Here is a 27,286-nt window from a genome sequence, read left to right on the forward strand (position 1 = left end):
CAACCCCTGAGCAGTCAGTGAGATGATGCTTTGAGTAGCCGAAAGAAAAGGAAAAAAAAATAGATCTTGCTATTAGAAAATGTTCTATCACTTCACACTAATTCTCTTGAAATAAAAGATCAGTGATTTGCCCAAGAAAATGTGATGAACAAAGTGAGATAGCCTCTTCGTTTGTTTCCGAAAGCAGGTGCTCCTTGTGTAGGTAATTAGAGTACAGTGGGTGCAGAGTGGTGCTTGGAGTTTAGGGTCAACTTTGCTGTCCGCTCCGTAGATTTTACAGGCGATTTGCTCTTTGCTTTAAGAAGAGAAAGTGATATTGGAAAAAAGTCAGCACTTTAGACTAAAGCAAAGCACCCTTCACAAAGCCACAGACAAGAAGCAGGACAGAAAGTCCATGGCTTGTAGCTATCCTCGCACCTGCGGAAGAAGTTATAAGATATTCGCTCATCTCGAAGATTTCCAATGCTCCTTATTAGGCTGTTTTAAACACATACATATATATATTTAATTAGCTCGCCAGCTTGGCTCTGGTGCCCATGAATGTCTTGGCATGCACTGCAAATAACAACACATACAAAGTATTTCAGTCCCAGGAAGTGGTCTTGTTTGCTTTGTCTGTTTTCAAGCCATGCCATCCCACAGTTGGGAACACTTAGAGGAACAAATGCAGATACTTTTCCCTCAAGTAATTCTTTGAGGATGATTCCCTATAGTCATTTGGTTGTTCCTATATGGGTGTCTAAAACAAATCCCCTGTTTTACTACTGCAAGCGTAAAACCACAGGAGATAAAACCCAAACCGAGGGCAGCAGCCTTCTCAAGGGCCTGCAGAACGGGTTCTGGAGTGGGTGTGTTGGGGTATCTGCTTTTAGAGGAAGATCTTTCTCAACTTTTTATCCTTAAAATCTGAAGAAAAGTTAGTGCTATCAAGAATTGGAAATTTTTGAAAGCGCTCTGAGACTACATAAGGGAGAGAATGAAATAGTCTTTTTGTATTTTTCTTCACATATTTTATCCAGTAAGCTACAGATGATGTATTGAATACCTTTATTAGTGAGAAAACAAAAACGTGATGGACCTCAAAGCATTTCTTTTCTTTCTTTCTTTTTTTTTTAATTTAAGAAAGGTTAAAAAGGTTTGAAGGGGTGAGGGTAGGAAAATTCAATCTTTTGAATATTTCATCTAAATCATGTTCAGGTCCACATTGGCAATGATAGAAATTGTGGTGAAAACACATGCTCTCAAAAAATCTCTGCAAAGTAAATATTTGGGCTTCTAAAGGGGCTGTTTAGCAGACTCATATTCCTGTTTTCAGTTAGGTTACTTTAGTGTCATCATCGATTTGCCTTCGTTCAGGAGGTGAGTCATGTATTTAACACAGAAACGTAATGACTGAGGACCCAGAGGTTAGTGGTGGGTCTCTGGAGAGTGTTGCTTCACTCAAGCTGGGTGACAAGGTTCAAACTGCAAAAGTAAAGTACAGTCCACATGCGGCTCTAAGTACAAAGATCATGCAAGGAAAACATATAAAATCTATGTAGAACCACTAGCATCAGAGCTTTCCAAAATTAAATATATGCCCTTGTTATCTTTTGAAGAGAGACTCTTTGACAGGGATTCAGTCAATTAAAAAAAGAAAGAAAGAAAATGATTACATGGCTCCTTAAATTGCTAACCGCACTTGACACGAAGTATGTCTGGTGTTGAATAAAGGTTTTAAGAATGCTAAAAACAATAAAACCAAGGAAAATGATTTGCTCTTCAAAAACAATATTTTGTGAAATAATGGTTTCCTTTTCAGCATGAACATTGCAGATGGGCTCAAACTTGCTGAAACTGTGAATTATGCAGCTCATTTCTCGACTAATCAACCCTTCACAGGAGATGCCCATCATTCCCGTGAGATTCGAAGGGAACAGCTATGTCATTCTAACCCAACATTTCCTATCACACTGTGTCCAGTATGTGCAAGTTAAAACAAAAGTTACATGAGCAGTATAATTGGAAACAAACCCAATGATATACTGTAAAGAGTAAAGTTAAAAATTTGAATAGCCATCAGATAGGCAATAAACCATTGCAACACACCACTTTTTTTTCCAGATTGTAATCATTCACCCACTCTAGGCACCTGCATTTCCTAGCATATTTTTCATTAAATGAAATTTATTTCTGTCAAGCCAAATATATATATTTTTCCTGCACAGTAAATTCTAAAGCAAATCTGTTTTGTCATCAAATCACTGATTGTTTTGCTCTTCTTTCTAGGTTTTATTTATGTCTGGAATGAAGGGGTATGTGCTCCTTTATCTTTGTAATCCCAAAGACTTTGACAGTGAAATCTGAGAATCTAAAATGCTATAATTTATCCTGTGTAATTTTAACAAATAATCATCATAGTCAATTTCATTCAGATGTACACCATTCTGAATATAATATTACTATTTGTCAAACATGTTATGGTCTGTTCTAGAGAAAATTAAGCAAATGTTTTTTGTAAAATGCAAACTTTGGCCATGCATCATACTCTAGTCTCATTTTTACAAATAGAAACATTTTACTGTTTTGAAACAAAGAGATTCAGGATTGCAATCAGAAGCCCTGAGTTCCAGTTTCCTCTGCAGCCACTCACTTCTGAAATCCCAAATAAGATATTTATTTCTTTGATGTTTTATAAAATGAGCATAATAATTGTTTGCATATTATTGTTTTATATATATGTTTTCATGAGTATGCCAGACACTGTGTTTGGTTAGCTGTTTTGCCTTATTTGGTTTCCTTTTGCTCTATGCCCAAGCCAAGCAGGATAACCTGTTATCCCCTAAGACGATCATGCATTTAAGCAACTCTTGCCCTCAGATAGCTGCGTTCCGTTGTGTCTGTTCCCACCAACTAGCTGTAAGCTCTCTCTCCTCTGAACTTCCTCTGTATTCTGGTTTTCCCTCTCTTGTGGCCTTAACATGGCTCACACTGACTTGTAATTCATTATATTCGTATCTTACCTCACTGATTACACTATAAGCTCATCAAAGGCAAGGATGAAATTTTAGCAATTTTTTTATTATTCTCAAAGTTTAAAACAATGCCTTGAGTTTTTAAACTTTTGTCCCCAACACAAAATACCCTGTGAAGAAGAAAGGGAAATGCTATTATCTAAATTATGGGAAGAAAATGTGTAGATAACATGCCTCGATGAAGAGTAGCCTAATACAACCTAGAGATTTCTCTCTGACTCAGAGTGTGATTTCACGATATCCTTTGACGTCAACTTAATAATGATGCCTTTCATTTGTTTTTATGCTTAAAGGTTTCCTCGGTGCTCTCTCAGGTGTAATTTCTCATGCCTTTGTAAGGTATGGGGAGGAGGATTTGCTCCATTTTGCAAATGGAAAAGTCTAAGAAGTCTTCTTAGAAGTTTAATGAGTATAGACACTTAGCTTCCATTTTTCAGCCCTTTTTATACTTCATGCGATAGCGCATCACATCGCCCTCACTGGGATGTGGACATCAGGCATGGCCCAAGACAGTGTCTGTGACAAATGAGTTTGGCCAAGGAGAAATAGGGAAAAAAAAGCCTCAAATATTTTATCTTCAGTATGTATAATTATTATTTCAGGGAATAACAGAAAATTCCATCTATTTATTAAAAGAAAAACAAAACAAAATAACAACGAATCACAACCACACAGAGTTGAGATCTTGGCATCCTCAGAGATCAGGTAGAGGAGGAGAAGTTTATCACTATTTGCTCAGAGTCACTGCATCCACCTGCCTTGTTTAACTCAGCACAGCCTTCCAGCCGGGAAAGCCTGCCTGGCCCTCATCTGTCATGCCTGATGGAAGAACTTGGCTCCTTTTTGCACCTTCTATCTACATTGCCATGTCTTTCCTGCATCTACAGCCATGAGGCTGGAAGACACTGGGCATACTGAACAAAGCTGCACCCTCTTCTCCTTCACATCAATCGGCAAAATGGCTACAGTGGACTGGGTACCTGCTATGTCAGGGAATATGCATACATGTTACATGCATACACTGTCTTAGTTCATCCTCTCATCAGCCCAGTATAGTAAACATACATGTCAGGAAAATGTAACTCAGTAGCATGGAATAACTCACCCTAGGTTACACGGTTAATAGGTAGTAAAGCAAAGGTACAGAAATGAAGAAAGAGCAATGCAGTCAGATCGACTCAGAGTCTGGATGTGCTTCTTTCTGAAACTCCCTGAGGCAAGCAACCTTGCTTCACTGTCTCCACACCTGTTAGATCAAGATGTGAAGCTATCATTTAAGTGTACATTTATCTTTTCAGTGAAAATGCACTGGCTATAACACACTTAAGAGAAAAATTAGAAAACTTCTTTTCCCCAAGTCTGAACTGATAAATATTGAATATGAAAACACTATCAGCTTCTCTGTTTTCCTAAACATTAATAAGTAAAGTTTGTTTTCCTCCATATAGTGTGCCAAATGTCTGATGATACAATATTTTGAACTTTTCATATTGTAGTCTTTTAAATCTTGAAGGTTCCTCCAAATTCATTTAAATATTTGAATGAGAGGTGGTTCCACCACTGTTCTTGCATGCCCTCTTCTTTCTATGAACTTCTCTTTTCTAAACTTTTAATGCAAATTTTATAGTCTGGGACCAGGAAAGGTTAAGTTGATGTTCAAAGTGCAACCATTAGCGACAGGAGAGAAAGACAACCAGAGCTCTTGGCCACCAGAAAAGATACGGGATATGGGTATTTAATTCAAAGAAGTAAGTAGAACGTTAAGACAACTAACTAGACAATTTATCCCATCTATATCTTGCCAGCTCTTCAAATATCCTCTTTCTCTTGGCTGGGATTATTTTGTGATGGGTTAATTTCCTCCGTGAGCACAACTCTTGTTTTCGATATACGGAAGAGTCGTAATTCAGGGCACCTGTCTACAGATTTAAGTACAATTCTCATAGGTTTTTCTCTTTTCTTGTTTGAGTATCAGGTAGGGTCAAAAGGAGCAAGAAAAGAAAAAGAACACAATTTCTCTCCTTCTGTGGCTCCCTGGTCTGACTCCAGCATCTTTAGTTTGTAGAAGTGAATATTCGTGATGCTTATCATATGAACAAACCTAAGAATGGAAATTTTCCAATAATAAAAGAAGCAACACTCAAATAATTGTTTTGCCTGTGAAGAGGCTAAGCTTATAAAGAATGGAGTGTCCGCTACAGCTCTAGGGATGGACAGGCCTTTGGCTTACCTCTCTTTCATTACACATGCCAGCTTTAAGATATGAAAAGAGCTGTGTGAGAAAATTTGAGCTAGCTTTTAATGCCATTTTTATTCAGGTTTGCACATACTAAATCATGACTTAAGGGGAAAGGTCAAATAATAGGATGATTTTATTCTATAATTTTTTGAAAAGAATATCTTTTTATTAGATTCTTATGGGTCCAAGGCCGATTTCTTCCAGAACCCATTTTTTTTTAGAAGAAACAGGCTTCATTTTGACCTAATACATAAATCGCCTGTTTTACTTTGCCCAGGCATGTCGGCAGCAGCTGTTTACATTTCCTTTCCTGCTTTCCTTTAGTCAGCAAATTTACACATCTATTCAGTTCTGAGGCCTCTTACTGTAGCTGAGGGAGCCAAGTGCAGCTGTCCACATACACAGGGTCTAGGTGACAAGGTGCATGGGTGATACCCCATTCACCACAGAATGTCCTAGACTTTCTTGCTTACAGCTAATCCCTGCAGGCTTTCAGGGCTCCTACCTTCTACAGCGACTCAAGAATGGGCAAAAAAATGACGCTGCCTCCTGCCTGCTAAGGCCACAGTGCATCTGTCAAAACAGCACATTTTCACTGTAATTTGACTTATTCAAGTAGGAACTGATCTTGGTGCAGACAGGGTGATGATTAGGAAAGCAGCAGCTAATATTTACCTCTGACCATGGTCCCGGGAGGCTGCTATATGATCGTTTTGCTGATTAAGGAAGTGAAACCGAGAAGGATTATATAACACACTAAGTTTGCTCGGTGAGTACATGGCGGCCGCTGAGACTCAGAACCAGTTCTGTCTGACACTATAAACTGATTTGCTTCATAATCTCAGCTGGAGAGTCTTCATTCCAGAAAACTCTAAATTTTCTCAATTCTGCCTATTAGAAATATATGGAAATATGAGTGGTTTTGACAAAATGGGAGAACAATATAAATTCATGGAAAAACAAATAAATTGTTTTCCAAGAATTAAGTTTAATGCTACATATATTTAATCACTGCTTTAACGCATAAATAAGAATGATTCGTTAAGGGCACTCCATTTTACTGGTGTATAAATAAATGCTGCTAAAGTGCTTGAAACTGTTTACTCACAGTTTAAATATGCCTTCTGTGGGTATGTTTTCATTATTAATGATCAATCTCTTTATTCATAATGAGAAGGTAGATATTCATCCACACCTTGTTGGAATGATCACAAATCCACATTAGGGATTGCACACATGTGTAGCCTTGTTGCGCTGACACTGTTGTTGAAGTATCGAGTTTGTCTGAGAGCTTAAAGAAGCACAATCAACTCAAGAATAACTATGAGGATAAGTGGTGCCAATGTGGGATGGCTTTGCTGAGGGGCTGTGATCCAGAGCACTTATCCCATCACAGGTGAGGACACTGTCCTAAGGAAGCCGAGAAGAGGTGCTCTTAGCTTTTACAATTTGCTTTAATTCAAGCCTTGAGAGTGTAACCTATATTTCTATGCAGATAGGATTCTGAATTCATGAAGAAATGCTCTCTCAGACTTTTTCAAAGCAGTCATATGAAATAAAACATAATAATCATTTATAAATCTCCCAGTGTATTGATTTATAAATGATGGTGCAGTCATCATCTCCCAACGACCGCACCACTGCTCACCACTTTGATCTCCCTCCAAACTGGGGGCTCAGTGAGTCACACAGTGGAGAGGAAAATGATTGCATGACATTTTATTTATGAAAGTTATACGTGCTTGCTTTATTTTATCAATATATTTATCAAGATCACACCCATTAAGTTTAGAAAAACAAAAAGAATAATTTGATGGTCAGATTCTCCACCCAGCTCCCAGGAAATAAGATATAACGTTCTTAATTTCAATGCTACTAGCAATGTCTGAGGACATCACTTTCACAGTAGTGCTTTCAATTTTCATATGCACATGTGTACCTGCATGTATGTATATTTTTGTCATGAGCTTCACAATCACACAACACCTTTATTTTACTTTGCCTTTCTTTGGTTATTTGTTGAATGTATTTTGTTTGTTAGTTTGTTTTCTCAGGATCTGTCTGTCATTGGCCTCTTTTTAAATTTGGGAAATTTAAAATAATATTATTTTTTTCTTATAACAAAAGTAATGAATTATCAATGTACAGATGTTATCAATACAAACAAAATAATCAAATAATTAAAAATTGTAAGATATCTTGACTTTTGATGGACATTTTCATATATTTCTTGTCATTTTTATACACACATATCTGAGATTGATTTAAAATTTAGTATTCTTTATTTTTTCACTTTAAAGTTTTGTATCCTATATTTTTTCACATTATATTATATATTCTTATTTTTTCACTTTAAAGTTTTGTATCCTATATTTTTTCACATTATATTATATATTCTTATTTTTTCACTTTAACGTTTTGTATCCTATATTTTTTGTGTCCTATATTTTTTCACATTATATATTGGTTGTTTTCTAATTTCATTAAACATTTTTGAAAACATGATTCTAGAAGGTGCTTAATACTCATTGTATGATTTCGTCACATTCACTGCGACACTTCTCTACTACTCTTGGCCCTTTGAGTACTTCCGGCTGTGGGCAGACCTCTGTGATACGCATCCCTGTTCTTGGGTCTGGGTCTGCCTCTCTCCTGAGCTCCTTGGAATTTCCTCCTGGGAGCGTCATCTCAGGGACAATCTCAAGCCCTGTGACTTATCTTTCCTGCCAATTTTCCTCCAGAAGGGAAGTACGATTCACCTTGCAAGTAATGATACAGCAGAATGCCTGAGTCACTGTAAGCTCGACACATGTTGATTTTTAAAATCTTTGCCAAGATTATACGTGTCAGTTTTTTTTTAAATGACTAGGGATTTGACTGGGACTGCAGTAAGTCTACAAATACTTTTGAAAAACCTGACATATTTATAATGGTGAGCTTGTTCATCCAAAAACACCATATTTACTCATTTATTCAAACCTAAACTCTTAACAAAGTGTTCTAATGATTTTCATCTTTATACTACTTATTTGCTACTGCCTTAAAAAATAAGATATTTCATACCTTTTTCTTGTTGCTACTGTTGAGGATTATATATTATGCCACAAATATTTTCTGTTTGGTTATTGCTGTCATATGGAGAATTAATTTAATTTTATCTTTACCTTGATTTTATCAATATTATTTGATCACATCTGATATCTCTAAGTCATTTGGAGTGGATCATATAACCACTGCATCTGTAAAATGGACATTTTCCCTTCTTTTCCTGAATATTAGACACAAATATTTCCTTGTCTGTTATATCACTTATTAGTTACACTTGATTTAATCAAACAAATGTTTTAAATTATTTATAGTAAAATATTATTTTCACTTGTATATTTTGTAACTTTAAATCTTCAAAGTCTCAGACCTCTAATTTCATGCTGATCTTCCTATGTCGAATATTTCTTTTCTGCTCAGCTCTTTAATTAATTGACGTTCATTTGGATATGTATCGTAAATTGTAATAATATGTTTCTATTTATTAATTGAATAAATCCTCCCTTAGTTATTACATTTTTAATTCATCAGATATTATTTTATCTTACCAATTTTAGAGCTTCCACACTTCTTATTTTCTTTCATCTCTATTCATATTTCTGTTCCTTTATGGCCCTCTTAACTCATGGTTATTTGCTAATATACGTTAATATCTGGTAGGTAAAGGGGAAGAGAACTAATAAGGGCCAAGCTCACTCACGTGCCAGGTTTACTCTGCTAGACATTTAAAATACATCATGTCACTTAATGCTAACACGACCCTTGGGGCACATGTATTACTGCCTCAGTTTTACATAGAAAGAGTCTGAGATTCTGTGTGCAGCTCACTGAACAAATGAGCTGGTAGAGAGTGAATCTAGGAGTCAAATCTGTATCTATCTACCACCACAAACTATGCCATTCTTAGTATAAGGTTCTAAATCCATTTTGTTTTTCTCTCTTTTTAAAGCTTTTAATAATATTCTCACATGTTTATATTTTCAGTTACATTATCTATAACTATTTTGTGATTTAAGAAATTCCAAGGGTCTTTTTGGAAAGCTTGCATTTAATTATGGTAGCAGCCAGTGTGTATAACTTCAGCTTCCTAAGACACATTCTTTATTCAGGTCACACAGTTCAAAGTCCTAAAAATCCTTTGGAATTTTATTATTTTTTACCAATAAAGTTAACCATCTAGTTACAGCCTTAGGCAATACAGCTGGTGGCTAGTATGATATGTAGTTATGTTATGTAGGGGACAATTTATCATCAATTAACATCATTGTGATAGAAGGAAAAGAGGAAGCTCTGAAATTATGAACAATAAAACATAAGTCAGGAATGAAGACCCAGTCTCCTTTCTTTAACTCGGTCACCTACACACAGCCAACCAGGAAAATATTCGCCACAGTAGAGCCAGGTGGTGGAGACCATTTACTCTCATCATTTCATTGCTGCTGCTAATAATAATAGTATGTAAGCACATGCAATAATAGTTGTTAATAGAGCAGCTAGTTGTCACTTATTGGGAGTTGATCGGTGTCATGCTCTCTATGTATGTAATTTCATTTAATCCTCAAAACTCTGTGAGAATCATACTACAGTTTCCATTTAATAAACAAGGACTTGGAAGTACACGCAGCTCTGTGTGATGGCCATGAGGTGTGAACAGTCTCTCTCCTTAACAATTGTGCCCACCCCCTCTACTGGTGAGATGCCCCTGCAGGTCTAAGGAGCATCTTCCAGTGGATTTCTGCTCCTTTGCAGCTGAAATGAATGCACCTGTGTCAGGCTATAGGTGGCAGCAGTGTTCCCTGGGAGAAGGAGACTTTGCCTTTCTTTTCTCTTGGAGGGCTCTTGTTATTTTAACCAACAGAGTGAGGTCTTTCCAGCAACTTCTCAACCCGCTGGTCATCTACCCAGAAAACTGCTCCTCTGGAAGCTTCCTGAAATCTCAAGGATCATGAAATCATTCAAGACAAGACCTTAAAACATTGGCAAATTCTGCTTCATGGCTCCTCGATCACAGAGCTCCTAGTAATCACAAATGACCCTGAAGGAACCCTAAGGTGGCCACGCACTGAAAAACCCCTCCGGCACACAGCGGAGCCTTACTTTTACAGACCCAGCCAGTTACTGAATTTCAATGAGTTAAGTTAAATACAGCTTGCAGGAGAATTTAGGAAGTATAGACTCCTAATCTGCGTAATTCCGGTTCAAACATAGCTCTAGCAGATTCCTTAGCCTGTATTATCCAAAGCATTGCCTCAAATCTATTTTTCACCTTATTCATAGATGCTTGATTTACATAGCAGCCATTTAACTGATAGAATTACAATGATCAAATTAATTTAGCCTGTGTAAACAGCCAAGTTGGATTATTTAAACCAAAATCAACATTGAGGTCTGGATTATACAAGCGGACACTTCTCTCTACCTGGATGCCGTGCACCTGGATGCCGTGCACCATTTCCTCATATTTTAAATCAGGAACATAATTTCCTGCATGACACTCAGCCCCTTATCTCTCTCCCCTCAGTAGCTCTGAAATCTGTTGTAAGACCTTTCTTGCTAACTTCGGCCACTTTTGGAAAGCTGCCATGTTTGTCAGCCACAGAGGAGCTTCCGGAGCCCTTGGCTTCAGCAGCTGTAGCAGCAGCTGCCTCTGAATGCTCAGGTTCACATCATGTTGAAAACACAATCATCATATTTCTGAGTTCAGAGAATCAGTATTCCTGCTGAGCGACTACACGTGGAAACATAACTACACCTTAACCATGGCCAGTTTTCTTATGAGTGCCAGCTGTTGATCACAGGAGTAAAGAAAAGTTTCACAAAAGTCCATCACATTACTGGAAAAAATAATAGCAAAAGACCAGTTTCTAAAAGTGTACTTTGTAGCATCACACACATGCACACACATCTCATAGTAAATAATAAAAAGAAATTTTCTCTCACCCCTAAGAACTCTTTAGAGATAATGATTCTCATAATTTACTGCACATAAAAATGCATATTTCTGCTTCTAGACTCAGAAATTTGTCCTGGGATACGAATTTTTAACAAGCTCTCTGGTAAGTCTGGCACAGGACATCTGCACGTTGAGAAACACTGTTTAGGAGTCTTGATCGTTTTTGCAATAGTGGCAATATTATCTATTTATGCAAATATAATTATAAGAGAAAGAAGATAAAAGCAGAGACATACTGGCCCTCTCTCTCTTTTCCTTTTCTTGCCACACATGAGCACCACGTGTTCTAGGCACTTAGAGGAATGCAAAAGGAAGTGGTGATCTTTGTAGCCAAGAAGCTATCTTTAGGGTGATCACCTACCCTGTTTTGCCTGAGGGTCAGGCCTCCCAGAAAGTGGGACTTCCAGCATAAAAAGGAGAAAAACCCCAGGGAAAAATTACTATAATATAAGACACAGCAGAGGGCTTCAGAGTAAGTGTAAACAAACTGCTGTGGGGACCTGAATGAGGAAACAGGCAATTCTAAGACAATAGGAGGAAGAACATTTCTTTTTTGACAGCTAAGATGATAAATTTGATTTTGAATATTTGAGTTTAGGGGACTGACCTGAATATTGCCGTGAAACAAGCCACCCTAAAACCTAGTGCCTTAAATCAACAATTTATTATTCTCTCTCAGGAGTCTGGGGGGGCAGTCAGCTGGGGCTGAAGTCAAAGGCTGGCTTCAGTCAGCAACGTGTCTCAAGGCAGCTGCACTTCCTACTCGGTGGCTGGCTCTAAGCGGCCACAGCAGAGGCTGGCTGTCCCCTTGCAGGGTACGTCTGGAATTGGTTGGGGTGGCATTACTCCTTCCCATCTCACTGTCACAGTGGTCACAGGCCAGCCCAGCCTGGGGGGGGGGCGGAGGACAAGAGGCACCACACGTCAACGGCTGGTGTCAACAACATGCAGGGGCTCTGCTCTGCACGGTGCTCGTGGGACAGACATGGGGAGCATGACGGGGACAGCGGGGTGCTCTCGTCCGGCTCTCCAGAGGGAAATCAGAATCGGAATATCAACTGCTAAGTTTTCTAAGGAAACATTAGCGGTCGAAACCACAGAAACGGATGAGATTAGGGCGTTGAGAACGGGAAAAGAACTACATTTAAGAGAGGAATTTAGGAGGAGAAGCCCACAAAGAGAGGGGAACACTAACAGCCAACAAGCAGGGGCCAGAGGGGAGTTTAGGAGACCAGCGACGGGAGAGCTTCCCCCCTGCCCGCCAGGACTCGGGACACGGGAAGGGGAGACGGGAGGTCCAGGGGTGCGGAGGGAGGGCGGAGCTGTGACCTTCGGGGGGCGGGGCTGGGCTGTAGTCACAGTTTTGTTGGCCTGTTGGCCAGGGTTGGGGGAGAGGACCCACAGAAGGGAACGTAGATGGGGGGAACAAAGGGAGGGAAGTGGGGTGGTGGTGAATGGAGGGGATGTTTGGCTTCTGTAAGGAGTAGATGTTCTCCATGAGACAAGAAGAAACACGTAGAGAACGGTGTAGTTTCTTGAGGTATTTGGGGATCTGTTCTCCGTGCAGGTGGAACTAAACCACTTCATGCTAGAATCAGGAACTGTTACCCTCAGAGCACCTACAGGATACTCTTCAATGTCAGCTATGGGTACAGACCAAGAGCTGGAGAAAAGAAACAACTAAGGGATGGCAAAAGCCAAGCTCTACCTATTTGCTTTATCATTTTTCTTCATTGTTTTGGTTCTAATTGTGGATTATTAACTGGAGGTAGAATTAAAAGAACTTAAAGAGAGATATCATAAAGATACAGCCCAATGGGATAGTCACATGCTCACTAGCTTTTGGAAAAATATCTGGGAAAAGTAGCTATATTGAACGATAGTTAAACCTTTTCTTTATCTTGTGATATGTAGATGGTAATAGATTAGTTTTCCATCTTTTTTTCATGTAAATTTCTGCTTTAGGAAAACTAGGTAATTCTATGACAATTTGAACATTATATATGTGTATACATACAGCGTTATTTTCAGCTAATACTTTTCCTTCATAGAGACACAGAACTTCTCTGACAGAAAAAAGTATGAATTAAGAGTTGAGTATTCAATCTAAATAGTTCAGTCAACTAAGTCAAAAACTATGGTGAAACTAAAAGGCTGACAGACCAGCCTTTGGTAACAGGTTGTATTACAGTGTCATATATACCACAGATGACGCATGCCTCCCTGTATGAAGTGAGAATAACAAAAGGCTAGTATAGCTTTTAGCCTGTAAAGGCAAGATTTTAATTTTTGTGTCTTCATCATGTCTTGCCTTTAACAGAATAAGAAAAGAAAGATGCATGGTTAATGGAATCTACAAATACTTTGTTTCTCACAAATGAAAATATAAAAAAAAATAAACCCTTTGAAGAATGGAAGTATGTCTTCCATTTCTGTGTCATTGTGCCTGGCATATAAGCTCTTGAAAGGATGGAGAGTGAATAAATGAGTGAATAAATGAAGTGTGGGTATTGAAATCAGCTTTATTTGAATATAACCTGAAGAATTATAAAGTGAAATTATAAATCAGGACGTGGGTGTTACAGGAAATATAATATTACATAAATATCCATCCCAAATATGGTATTTTATGCAATAATTGTGCAAGCACAGAAACTTACACATGAATAAAATGGGTGTGGCTGAGCCACCCGAGCTTCTGCACTAGAAGTTAGAAAATGTTAAATGTACCTAAAATATTTTCCAGTATTCACTGGTAGGAAAATATAGAAATGAAAAACGTTGATGTATTTCCGATTAATCTTTGCTAGAGCAGATAATTTTTAGTGGAAATTACTTTGAATGGATATGGGCTTCCATGAGTCAGCATCCCCTGTCTCCTTTCACTCTTCCTCTAGGACAAGCAATGAGTGAGGCTGGTAATGGGGTGGAAAATGAGCAGTGATTTTTATTTGAAAATTGTTAGAAGATGTGTAGAGTTTACCACTTAGCACCAATCACAATACTAAGAAAGAGACTAAAGTAAAATGGATCTTCTTAGAGTATGTTATTCAATCCAAAACGTAAAGAGTTTAGAAATAGAACATTTCATTCTATGCTTAGAATCCTTCACTTGGGATAGGTAATCTGTCTGTTTAATTCCACAGAATGGATTTATGATTTCTGGCTTGGAATATTCTTTGTAGGCTAATAATTTCAATTCCATGATTTGGAGTCCTCACCAGTTAGGTTGTAAACTGTCGGCTGCGGGTACTCTGTAATTTTGCATATAGTGTCTAGCTTCTTCTTTTGATGGTATGAAAGGGAGGAGGGCAATGTCTCCAAAGATATAAAATCTTTACCAAATAATGGCTACAACAATTATAACCATTAGGGGTGTGTGTGTGTGTGTGTGTGTATGTGTGTGTGTGTATATATATATATATATATAGGTGGGTATATATATGTGTGTGTGTGAATATATATACACACATTCTAGCTATGGTTTTTTTCTTTACTTTGGGATATAAAAGAGATGATAAAGAGGAAAATAAGGCAAAGTCACACAAATTTGGCTTCAGAGAGGCTAAGCTGTCTATTCATCAGACTGACAAAAGTTGCCATGACCAAGGCATGCTGGGATAGCTGCTCACCTACATTTAAAGGCAGGACAAACTCACAGAGACCCTGAGTTAAGCTCAGGACAAATCATCTCCATTAGCACATGAAGCCTAAGGAGGAACCTAGAGCGGCACACATTATTTTAAAAGTGTTGTTTACAAATAAGGATTTAAAGATATATATACATATACATATTTCTCCATATAAATGTAAATATATAAAGATTTAAATATATATTTATATATATATAAATATCACCCTGATAAAATGATGAGATTTTTTAAATGTAATGGCTAAAAAAAATTTGAATGGTAGCAATAGAATTTTCTATTACCAACAGTAGTGTCAATAATTCTTCAATGATAAACTATAAAGGGAAAAGCTTAAAAATGAGAAATGATAGATTTTATGCTCCCTTCATCCTATAATATTACGTCAAGTGTGTTATCAAAATACAGAACAGTCTGGGGTGGTGTTAAGTACTGCCTATCCCAAGGTTAAAACTTCAATGAGTTTCCACGGGCTGAATGAGCGCATAAATTAATGCTATTCAGAGCAGCTTTAACTTGCACAGCTGACTTAGGAAGCGTGTGACTAAGCTTGACTAAGCTTCTAAATTGGCATCAGAGCTACACTGACAGGAGCTGCCTTATCTCTGCACCACTTTCTGCCTTTCGCCCCACCCCCCTCATTTCCTCCCATTATCATCATCACTTTCATCACAGGCAGCTGAAGTTTCTCCTTCAAAATCAGAAGCCCTTGGAGAGTGGTCCTGCTTAAGGCTACGGGTCCCTGAAAATGTGGTGTGTCTCTTTCATTTACATGTTGATTAAGTGAAAGTCTCTTAATTTGGGCTATTATCGATACATAAATCTGCAGAGAAAATAAACATGCATTTATAATGCAACCAAACATTACATGATTTATTGTGCTTATAATGTGTAAACACAGAAGGAAAAGAAGTCCAGCTCTCAGATCCCCTGGACATGAAGCACTGCCAGCGACTAATGGGCAATTCACATCCTCTGGGAAGGCCAGCCTCCCTGGCTCTCATAGCTCATCCTCATTTCAAGTGAACTAGGTCTCCAATTTTACAACCGTCATACATAAATCTGTCTACTCTGACCATCTTCCTGCGGAGGGTTTGTGAGGGGTAAAATGGGTTTCCATACCTGATTGTGGACTTTGTTTGGGGATTTTGGCTACCGCTTGAGGGCTGGAAGTGGAGAGCACTCGCTGGTTGGCAGAGCTGTGCATGCTGCCGGGAGCGGCCGCCGAGACGTTCTTGCGGGGCTTCACATCCTGCAGCCACATGGGCGAGGCCTCGAAGGCCTGCATCCTCCGAGCATGGCTGTTGGCGTTGACTTTTAGGTAGGCCTGGGCTTTGTGTTCCTGAAGCTCTCCATAATTGGCGTCGGTCACCCTGCATTCATATAAGCCTTCATCCTTTTTCCTCACTTTGGAAATCTGAAGCTTGTGAGAGATGTCATTGCCTTGGACTTTCACTGTCTGAAAAATTGCAAGTAAAGAAATAAAGTGCTACATCAAGAGACTGGGTTCCAGCACCTCGTCCCGAGCTTGCTAACGCGGGAAAATTAAAGGGTCTCATTGGTCTCACAGCCATAGGCTGAAAGCTTTTTATTTTCTCAGCAGTCAAATTGGAAGACCTTATTTATCCTATTTCACTAACACCTGGCTTCACAAGATCATGGAGACATTAGTTCAATCCAGCTGGGCCAGATTCCATTAGCCATGTGGTTCCCATTTCCCAGGCTGTGGGACCAGCCCTGCCATGTTCCCATCATGGGACTGGCCTCTGCCTGGTGAGCTCAGCTGAATGAAGCAGGACCTCATGAGGCTGAGTGTATAGTTTACACAGCCTCTCTCACTTCTTCCCTGCTGACGACTGCTCTTGAGAGATCAAAAAGACACGTTGTTGGTCACGACTGAGTTGAAGTGAGAATGTGCTTTTATCCCCACTTTGGGATGATTACTAAAGGGACTGACAAAATAGACTTGGACAGTAATGTTTTTTTCTCAAATTGTTGGTGCAGTCTGACCTATAGTCATGGGGTGGCATGATTTAGGGAGCAGATTAATGTCACCAGAAATCCTATGGCTCAGAGTACATACCTCCTGCTACCATAGGGTCTGTGTGCTACTGGAACTTGAGATGCCATCAGTTAAACACTGCTTTGATTTTCAAAATAGAAACTGACTCTCGTTTCTACCAACAATTTATAGGCCAGATTAACAGCAAGATTATATAGAAGGTTATGTATAATATATAAAATTCTATAATATTTAATAGATATATATATCTATAAGCATCTTTATCAGAACTAGATTTGATAAACATCATATATAATCCATGATTGACAGAATGATGGACTTCATAAGACATTCAAGATTTAAGGGTTTGGATAATCTCAAAAGATAAGAAGCGAGGAAGGCATAAAGTTATTTCTCTACTGGCCCTTACACTCTCAAATAGCCATAAGTAATTAAGAAAATTTGGGAAGTGTTCATCTGGTTTTTACATACAGAGTTGTATATACAAATAGTTTCCAACATCTGAACCATAAGTATGCATTTATGTGTATGAAAAATTACATATGAATATTACTAATACTGTAAAAATAAAGGGAATCGATAGTTTCAAATATATTTTCAGCTGGGTCTCCGATTAAGGTTGGGGTAGTCAGAGTGCTTATATTATTATTATCCCACTTTACAGTATAGTAAACTGAGGCTTAGGGGGTTTGGGTCAGTGATTTTCAACACTGACTGCCCACTAGAATCATCTGAGGAGGTTTAGAAAATGCTCTCATTTGGATTAATGCAGAAACACTGTGTGCATCTCTGGGGGACAAAGGTCATATCAGTATTTTGTGAAAGCTCTCCTGAGAATTCAAATTAACTGCTGGTTTAGGACATATGTTCAAGGTCACACACCGGGTAAACTGGGAACACACCACTTTCTATCTCAGTTTGTGTCTAGAACTCTTTCCAGTTTACTAGATTATATGAACTCTGGCCATAGCAGTTAGCAGTTGTGTGCATGGCTGTGCATCTGATTGCATGCTTCCCTAGGTCAAGATGTGTGAGGCTGCTTCACCACTGGTCTTTGGAGGGTTGGGGTATGGGTGAAGGATGAAAGACGAATAGGAAATAAACAATCTATCTAACTGTATGTGTATGTGAAAAATGAAATATTTTTAAAAAAATCGTTAATAATGGATCTTACCAATAAAGCTTTTCTAGCACTGTCAGAAAACAAGAGTTTCTGTGATATAAGAATAATTGAATTGAAAGATTCTAAAAAGTCCATGAGTTTATGAATAGAAACTGGAGTTTCTGGTTTGTATCTTATTTTTGTTTGATATTTTCTTCCATGTTGAGATTATACATTTAGATTAGAGAATCTGATTTTATTGGTATAATACATTTTTACACTTTTAGTTATAATAGCCTCAGAATAAATTTCTTTTTAAAATGTGGGCCATTGGATTTTTAGATTCTTTATACATATATTATTTCTAGTAATGGTAACTTGTTTACTAATTATCAACAAGCTGAGCAGTGGTACAGTATAAAATGATTCTAGATGGCTTCATCTGAGGTGTAGTAAAAAAAAGATTTTCTTTCTAATTTCACTCGCAAGTATGAAAAGTAATAACCAGCAGAGTAGAAATACATCTCTGTATTATCAACAGGTTAACCTCCTCCAATAATGTTTTTATATTGGCTTTTGGTTTTATATTTACATTTATATGATTTTGAACATTGGCATTAGAAATACGTTGCACGCATTATGAATGACGTTGAAGTTGAGCTGTTTTCATTACAACTTCAACACTCTGTTGGATGCTCTAATTTTTTTCAGCCTGGGAAGATTTTCGTACCGTTAGTGTTTTACTTGCTATTGAAGAATAATTACTGGTATAATTTTGAACGGATATTATTAGCATTGCAGCCCTTTAACAGTTATGTAACTGTTAATAAGAGCAAGAATAAAGTCTCACACACTTCTTTGGGTGGCAAAATGATTGCCTAGTAACTGTTCAAATATCTACGTCATTAAGATAAATAATTTTATTGTATGAACTCTGCTTCAGTGTGTATGTATCCAGTGAGGTAAGACACGACACAGACAGCGGGCTCTCGCCCTGCGCATGCAAGTTGCCTGTTTCAGGGGCAGTAAGTTAATAGGCTTTTGAAAACCTGAAATTCCCAAACTGGTGCCCCCGGGCCCGAGGGCAGCCGTCGCGGTGACACTCACGCTGATCTTGGTCCCGTCGCCGTCCGGGTCCCGGTATGGCAGCAGCTCCGTCTGCGGTGGGGAAGGGGGGTGGACACCGACGCTCAGACCGGGCCCGACCTGAGCCCTCGGCCATGCAAACCTAGCGGGGTCGCGCTGCCCTGGGCCGCCCCGGGGCCGGGCTCGGGGACTCAGGAGCGGGGATTAGGGGTTCCGGAGGGTGGGGACTGGGGGGCGGGGGCTCGGGGAGCGGGAGAATTAGGGACTCCCGAGAGTGGGGATTCCGGGGCGGGGGACCGCGGAGGCTGGGATTCCGGAGGGTGGGGAATAAGGGGTACCCGGGAACTCGGGGGGGTCTGCGTTCGGGTCAGGCCCCCGGGGCGCGCCAGTCTGTGGGACGGCACCCTGCGTCGTCCCCGGCCCGCGTCCCCTGCCTGCGGTCCCTTCTACAGGCTTCCTCTCGCCCCCGCACGGCCGCCGCCTCTTCTGCAGAACTGTCTGCCCCTCAGTTCAGACCCTCGTTTCCCCGCCCCTCCGCTCCTGCTCAGTTCTCCTCCCCTCCCCGCCCCCTCTCCACTTGGGTCGCCTCGGGTCCCTCCGTCAGTCCCCATCCCCTTCTCCCCTGTCACCCTTTCCTCCCTCTCTCCCCGTCCTCCATCTCCCCCCACCTCCCTCTCTCCCCCTCCACTTCCCCTCCTCTCTCTCTCTCCCCCCTCCCCCCTCTGATTACGGCGGAGGTGAGAGAAACCGACGGGGGTGGAGGGCCGGGGTGATGGAAACATCGACATAATTCCTGTCCTCACACCACCGTCCCGAAGGGGACATTGAGTGTCCGGAGATGTATCAACACGGCAGTGCCATCACGGACAGCTCACAATGACCCGTACGAAAAGGAGGAGGCTATTCCCAATCTTTAACCGGGAAAGACTGGACAACATGCCTTCCCTTGGTTTTAACGTGGTGTCACCAGGGCACGCGGCTCACTCCCTGGCATCCCTGGGCGTCCTCCTTGCCGAGAGAGCCAGGGGGCTCCCCATGGGCGCCCAGGCATCATCTTGGGCCCGACCCCGACTGGACACTCAGAGGTCTAAGTCAGTGGGTGGGACGGACGCGAAGGCGACGGGACTCCGCTACCTGTGCCCCGGCCACTTCAGCCCCGGGGTCCAGGTCCTCCGGCCCCCGCAGGAACCACCACTGGATCTCCAGGTACACCGAGGAGGAGCCGCTCTGGAAAGCGCAGGACATCTCCACATTCTGCCCCTCGGTTGCCGTCACGTTCCGTGGAAACTCGGTAAATTTTGCTGCAAAACAGAAACGCACCCTTTTGGAATATACACACCACTCTTGACAGCGTCTCTTGAGAGCTCACTATATTTTCCTTCGACTTAAAAATAAATAAATAAAAACCGCAACAAAAAGCCCTCTGTGACATCCCAGAGGCTCCCCAACCCCCTTTCCTTTGCCTCTTTCTTGTCTTACTTTTGGTATGGTGCCTAAGTCATTTTGTTTTTGATCAAGTCCAGATAATGGAAAGGTTAACAAGCTTGCCAATAACTCCCCTCTGTTAGCCAAGATGCCCACAGTTAGATACAAATACCCTTTGTCAAACTGCAGTATTCCCCAAAACTTACTGAGGGTTTCAGTGAAGTATATTTTACTTATATTTATATTTAAGTATATTTGACAAATCTGTCAAGCTGATACAAGAGGAGAGCCTCCTGCCTCCAAGTTTCTAAACAATCTATGACTAACTGGACGTTTCATGTTAATAGAGAAGGGATCGTGATTATCTGTCAAAAGATACATTCCTGATATATCATGACACTTATTAGCAATTGTGATTCAAAGCCTACAGCAGTGAAACAAGTTGCACACTTTCTAAGCTGTGGATATTTCTTTCCAAATTAACCTTCATCAAGCAACTGTATCGTAAACTGTCATACATCGTGGGATGTAAGAATCACACACCTGGGCTTGGTTCAGATTAAAGATTGTTCTGAAGTCACTAGAGACATTTTTTCCCAGCCTTTTCATTACCAATCTTGACACTGCTAGTTTGCAAGGTTCATGGAGTCATGGTGAAACTCACAAAAATATGTTTCCTCTCTCCCAAAGGCACTTCTCCAACATGGAATGCTTTGGATGGTTGTTCTTATCTTGTCTAAGAAATATTTTGCAAAGAGCTGATGATTCCCTAAAAGTCTTGGAGAGATTTGTGGCTGAAGGAAGTGCACAGCTACAATGCGAACTCATGGGGAGGAGGGCTGAGGGGGCTGCAGGGCCGATTCAGGGTGGATGCACTTTGCCCCCACTTTTCAATGCGAGGCACCATCAGTGTCCCTTTCCAAATTTTTTTTTTTATAAAATCCCAACATGATCTCTATTGAAATTGAACTGTATTTATACTTAGAGGAAATGGGAGATGTTAAGAGGACATTCTGATCTGAAAAGGATTCTTCCGTTCAAGCTGGAAGGGAGAGTGTGGCATTTCTGTTTGCAGAAGCGATGCAGTCCTCTGACAGCAGAGGTGTGATCTGTTCATGGTGCTGAAATGATCACTGCAGCCTGCGAAGTCCTAACAACTGGATTTAGCAGGCTACTGCTGCTGCTGCTGCTTGTAATGCAAGTTGTACCTTTTTATGGGTCCTCAGAGGAGTCTGTCCTTTGATAAACACACAGGCAAACGAAGTCACACGGACCCAGAAAAAGGAAACTATAAGCTCATACTGCCTACATCGAGGAGGAGAGCTGGCCATGGAGAGTCCCCAATCCCCAGCTCTGTTTGCGATGATTATGTATGCACGAGTGGTCACCCTGTGCATGCACACAGATAGAAGGGACACACACACACACACACATACTTATAACCCTGTGTTTGTGCTCACCAAGGAACCCATCTCGTTGTCGGGCACCAACTAGATCTGCTCTCAAATCTAGCAGGGCTACTATTTAATAAACTTTAAAGAAAAATGCCAAACAGAACACTATTCCTCTGTTACTTGCTAAGAACCTCACCACATCTGCCTGGCCATTCTTTGAACACAGAGAAGGCACACAAACACACACTCACAGTGCAAGCAAATGTATATTTGCCAGTGAGCACAGACTTACCTTGAGAAGAAAGCCCTTGCTGTACATATAAAACGGAAAAGAAAACAAATCCAACATACGCCAGAAAGATCCCCATCGTTCCAAAAAAAAAAAAAAAAAAAAATGGGGGGTGGGGGTCGTCACATCAGTGTAGCCAACAGCCAAAAAGCCCTAAAAGAAAGGAATGCCACTGTCTCGCGGGCTCGGTCTCAGCGCCCGGGGCGCGGCGCCGCTAACATCCTGCTGCTTGCCGGCGCGGAATGGCTCTGTGGACGCGGACCGGGGAGCCGGCGGCGCAGTGGCGGGCTGGGCACCGGGCTGGGCTCCGGCGGGCTGGGCTCCGGCGGGCTGCGCGTGCACACCCGGATCGCGGCGCGGGGCAGTGCCTGGCCACTCGACCGCCCGCCTTCCGCTTCCTGCGGCGGGTCCGGCGTCAGCCCGCGGCGTGGGGCGCGTGGCGCGGGGACTGGCGAGGGGCGGGGACCTCGCGGGCTCGCGCCGGCTCCCCTCTCAGCGCCGCGGCGCCTTTAACTCCGTGCGCGCCGGACCGCGCTCCGTCTATGCTCACCTTCCGGAGAGCGGCGGCATAGTTCCTTCGTAAAGTGCTTCTTCCTCGTCGGCTGAACCTCTCTCGCCACGGCGGAGGCTCGGAGGGCGGACCGCGGTGGAGGGGGAGGTTGGGGCTTGGCTGAAGACGGGAGGGATGGGACGGGGCGAAAGACACTGCTCTGGGGCGATGAAAACAGCCATTGGAGGGAAATGTCTGTTAACCAGTTATTAACTGCTAACTAGAATGAGCGCAGGCTATTATTTCACACGAATTTATTGCTGAGCAGCCTCTAGTGGAAGAGAAGCAGCTCATGCAGGGACCGTACCACTCTCGCTGGTGAATGGAAGAGACGTAAAGTACAAAAAGTCACGTCTTGAGAGAATTTTCCAGAAAGAAAACCCAGAGCACGTTTACTTTTATTTTTATTTTAAAATTCTTTTGGCTAATTCGTATACCGCTCCGCAATCCCAGCCTCCATCTCACGTGTATTTTGTATTGTGGAGTGGAGGAGGGGTTTCAAACACCATTAAGGTCTTTATTGCAAGGTATATTTTTGTTTTATTTGCTCTTTTTTTTTTTTTTTTTTGCCTGACACAGTAATGATTTAATGTTCCCTAAGATTGTATTAATAAGGAATATTGTTTTAGGATGAAAAAGCCCAGTAAGGTTTAGGATTTGGAACACATCTAGCTATCTTCCCTGGAGAAGACCTGAGATGTATATTCTATTTCTTATTAAGAATCTAAAAACAGTATCTGTCGCCTTAAAGACTCTATTTGTGCATATGAAGTCTAAACGTTAGTGCATTTAAATCTTTTTAACAAAATTAAAATCATTTGCCATCTAAGCACAGTACCAGATATTTCATTCCCACGCTTACTTCTATGCAACTCTGCCACAGATCTTCGGTATTATTTAGAAATATAACTCAGTGTTAAAAATGCTGTCAGGAAACCAGGGCAGTATATGCATTTTCATCTTGTTGCTATAAAATTTGTAGTTGGCTAATTCCTTCACTGACCAGAAAAAAAAAATTACTGTCGGATTATTAAACCGCTTATCCTTCTGCAGAATACAGCAGTAACTTAAATGATCAGAAAATTAAGGCACAGTAGCTTCATAACAATATTATTTTCTGAAGATATATTTATTTTTCACTGTGGTGTGTGGCAGCATATAAGATGTGGAGAAAGTCGTGAAGGACATTTTGTATCTGTTCATGTTTAGGCCAGCAAGACTCCACATTCTTCTATTGAGCAAAGGATTCTGAAGGATGTCATTTCAAGAAAATAAATCTTTTTATACCTAAACACTCTCTCATGGGGAATGTGTTCACAATATAGGAAAAAAAAATCCAAGTTAATCCACCTACCCCATATTAAACATTATCTGAAAAGTAAACAAAACTTTGCAGGTATTAGATCCTCAGAGGCTAGTCACCTCCAGCTTTCAATTGTATGCCTAACAAGATGTGTTCAGTGTTTACCACAAGGTTTTAGCTTTCTTTGAACATTTGACATAAACATGAGATTAATATGTCATGAATATGACCTGACTTGAAGGTTATCTGCTTTTAGAACAGTGTCCAATATAAAGAAAAGGGCATCCATTTTAAGCAAGGGAAGTTCTGAATTAATTTAGCAAAGCACTTCAGCTCCTTTTAAGGGGAACTTGGTCACTGTAACTGCAGAAGTACAATAAAAATAAGTCGAAAAAGGTGAAAAGTAAAGTGTGAGAAAATTTTTATAGGACAGATAAACCATCAGGCTACTTTAAATAGAAAATTATAAGCATTTAAGCAATGAAAGGAAGAAAAGGAATGATGGAAAGGAGCAAAGGAAAAAGTAAGAAATTAAGAAAGAAGGAAGATAAAATTAGGAAAGGATTTATGCTCTTTTCCTTATGAAAAGTGCCGATACATATTTTATTTTCAGTTCTGCCAATGTAGACCAAAAAAAATTTTTTTTACATCTTTATTGGAGTATAATTGCTTTACAATGGTGTGTTAGTTTCTGCTTTATAACAAAGTGAATCAGTTATACATATGTTTCCATATCTCTTCCCTCTTGCGTCTCCCTTCCTCCCTCCCTCCCTCCCTCCCTATCCCACCCCTCTAGGTGGTCACAAAGCACCGAGCTGATCTCCCTGTGCTATGGGCTGCTTCCCACTAGCTATCGATTTTACATTTGGTAGTGTATATATGTCCATGCTACTTTCTCGCTTTGTCACAGCTTCCCCTTCCCCCACCCCATATCCTCAAGTCCATTCTCTAGTAGGTCTGTGTCTTTATTCCTGTCTTAACCCTAGGTTCTTCATGACATTTTTTTTCTTAAATTCCATATATATGTGTTAGCATATGGTATTTGTCTTTCTCCTTCTGACTTACTTCACTCTGTATGACAGACTCTAGGTCCATCCACCTCATTACAAATAGCTCAATTTCATTTCTTTTTATGGCTGAGTAATATTCCATTGCGTATATTGCCACATCTTTATCCATTCATCCGATGATGGACACTTAGGTTGTTTCCATCTCTGGGCTATTGTAAATAGAGCTGCAATGAACATTTTGGTACATGACTCTTTTTGAATTATGGTTTTCTCAGGGTATATGCCCAGTAGTGGGATTGATGGGTCATATGGTAGTTCTATTTGTAGTTTCTTAAGGAACCTCCATACTGTTCTCCATAGTGGCTGTACCAATTCACACTCCCACCAGCAGTGCAAGAGTGTTCCCTTTTCTACACACCTTCTCCAGCATTTATTGTTTCTAGATTTTTTGATGATGGCCATTCTGACTGGTGTGAGATGATATCTCATTGTAGTTTTGATTTGCATTTCTCTAATGATTAATGATGTTGAGCATTCTTTCATGTGTTTGTTGGCAGTCTGTATATCTTCTTTGGAGAAATGTCTATTTAGGTCTTCTGCCCATTTTTGGATTGGGTTGTTTGTTTTTTTGTTATTGAGCTGCATGAGCTACTTGTAAATTTTGGAGATTAATCCTTTGTCGGTTGCTTCATTTCCAAATATTTTCTCCCATTCTGAGGGTTTTCTTTTGGTCTTCTTTATGGTTTCCTTTGCTGTGCAAAAGCTTTGAAGTTTCATTAGGTCCCATTTGTTTATTTTTGTTTTTATTTCCATTTCTCTAGGAGGTGGGTCAAAAAGGATCTTGGTGTGATTTATGTCATAGAGTGTTCTGCCTATGTTTTCCTCTAAGAGTTTGATAGTTTCTGGCCTTACATTTAGGTCTTTAATCCATTTTGAGCTTATTTTTGTGTATGGTGTTAGGGAGTGATCTAATCTCATACTTTTACATGTACCTGTCCAGTTTTCCCAGCACCACTTATTGAAGAGGCTGTCTTTTCTCCACTGTACAATTCCTGCCTCCTTTATCAAAGATAAGGTGACCATATGTGCGTGGGTTTATCTCTGGGCTTTCTATCCTGTTCCATTGATCTTTCTGTTTTTGTGCCAGTACCATACTGTCTTGATTATTGTAGCTTTGTAGTATAGTCTGAAGTCAGCAAGCCTGATTTTTTCAGCTCTGTTTTTCGTTCTCAAGATTGCTTTGGCTATTCGAGGTCTTTTGTGTTTCCATACAAATTGTGAAATTTTTTGTTCTAGTTCTGTGAAAAATGCCACTGGTAGTTTGATAGGGATTGCATTGAATCTGTAGATTGCTTTGGGTAGTAGAGTCATTTTCCCAATGTTGATTCTTCCAATCCAAGAACATGGTATATCTCTCCATTTATTTGTATCATCTTTAATTTCTTTCATCAGTATCTTATAATTTTCTGCATACAGGTCTTTTGTCTCCTTAGGTAGGTCTATTGCTAGATATTTTATTCTTTTTGTTGCAATGGTAAATGGAAGTGTTTTCTTGATTTCACTTTCATATTTTTCATTATTAGTGTATAGGAATGCCAGAGATTTCTGTGCATTAATTTTGTATCCTGCTACTTTACCAAATTCATTGATTAGCTCTAGTAGTTTTCTGGTAGCATCTGTAGGATTCTCTATTTATAGTATCATGTCATCTGCAAACAGTGACAGATTTACTTTTACTTTTCTGATTTGGATTCCTTTTATTTCCTTTTCTTCTCTGATTGCTGTGGCTAAAATTTCCAAAACTATGTTGAATAAGAGTAGTGAGAGTGGGCAACCTTGTCTTGTTCCTGATCTTAGTGGAAACACTTTTAGTTTTTCACCACTGAGGACGAATTTGGCTGTGGGTTTGTCATATATGGCCTTTATTATGTTGAGGAAAGTTCCCTCTATGCCTACTTTCTGCATGGCTTTTATCATAAATGGGTGCTGAATTTTGTCAAAAGCTTTCTCTGCATCTATTGAGATGATCATATGTTTTTTCTCCTTCAATTTGTTAATATGGTGTATCACGTTGATTGATTTGTGTATATTGAAGAATCCTTGCATTCCTGGAAGAAACCCCACTTGATCATGGTGTATGATCCTTTCAATGTGCTGTTGGATTCTGTTTGCTAGTATTTTGTTGAGGATTTTTGCATCTATT

The 27,286-nt window shown here is 40.2% G+C and overlaps 1 protein-coding gene across 1 annotated transcript; it reads right to left on the reverse strand.

Annotated features, from left to right (window-relative positions):
- Positions 1 to 206: 206 nt before the first annotated feature.
- On the reverse strand, positions 207 to 22,299 carry VSTM2A (V-set and transmembrane domain containing 2A; the record flags this gene model as incomplete). The annotated part of the gene is made up of 5 exons (XM_082662334.1): positions 207 to 295; positions 16,024 to 16,360; positions 19,134 to 19,184; positions 20,247 to 20,413; positions 22,224 to 22,299. 5 exons carry the CDS (start codon positions 22,297 to 22,299, stop codon positions 207 to 209), a joined length of 720 nt encoding a protein of 239 aa, XP_082518460.1.
- Positions 22,300 to 27,286: the final 4,987 nt, after the last annotated feature.

Source organism: Grampus griseus, assembly GCF_964374135.1.
Source record: "Grampus griseus genome assembly, chromosome: 9".
Taxonomy (NCBI): domain Eukaryota; kingdom Metazoa; phylum Chordata; class Mammalia; order Artiodactyla; family Delphinidae; genus Grampus; species Grampus griseus.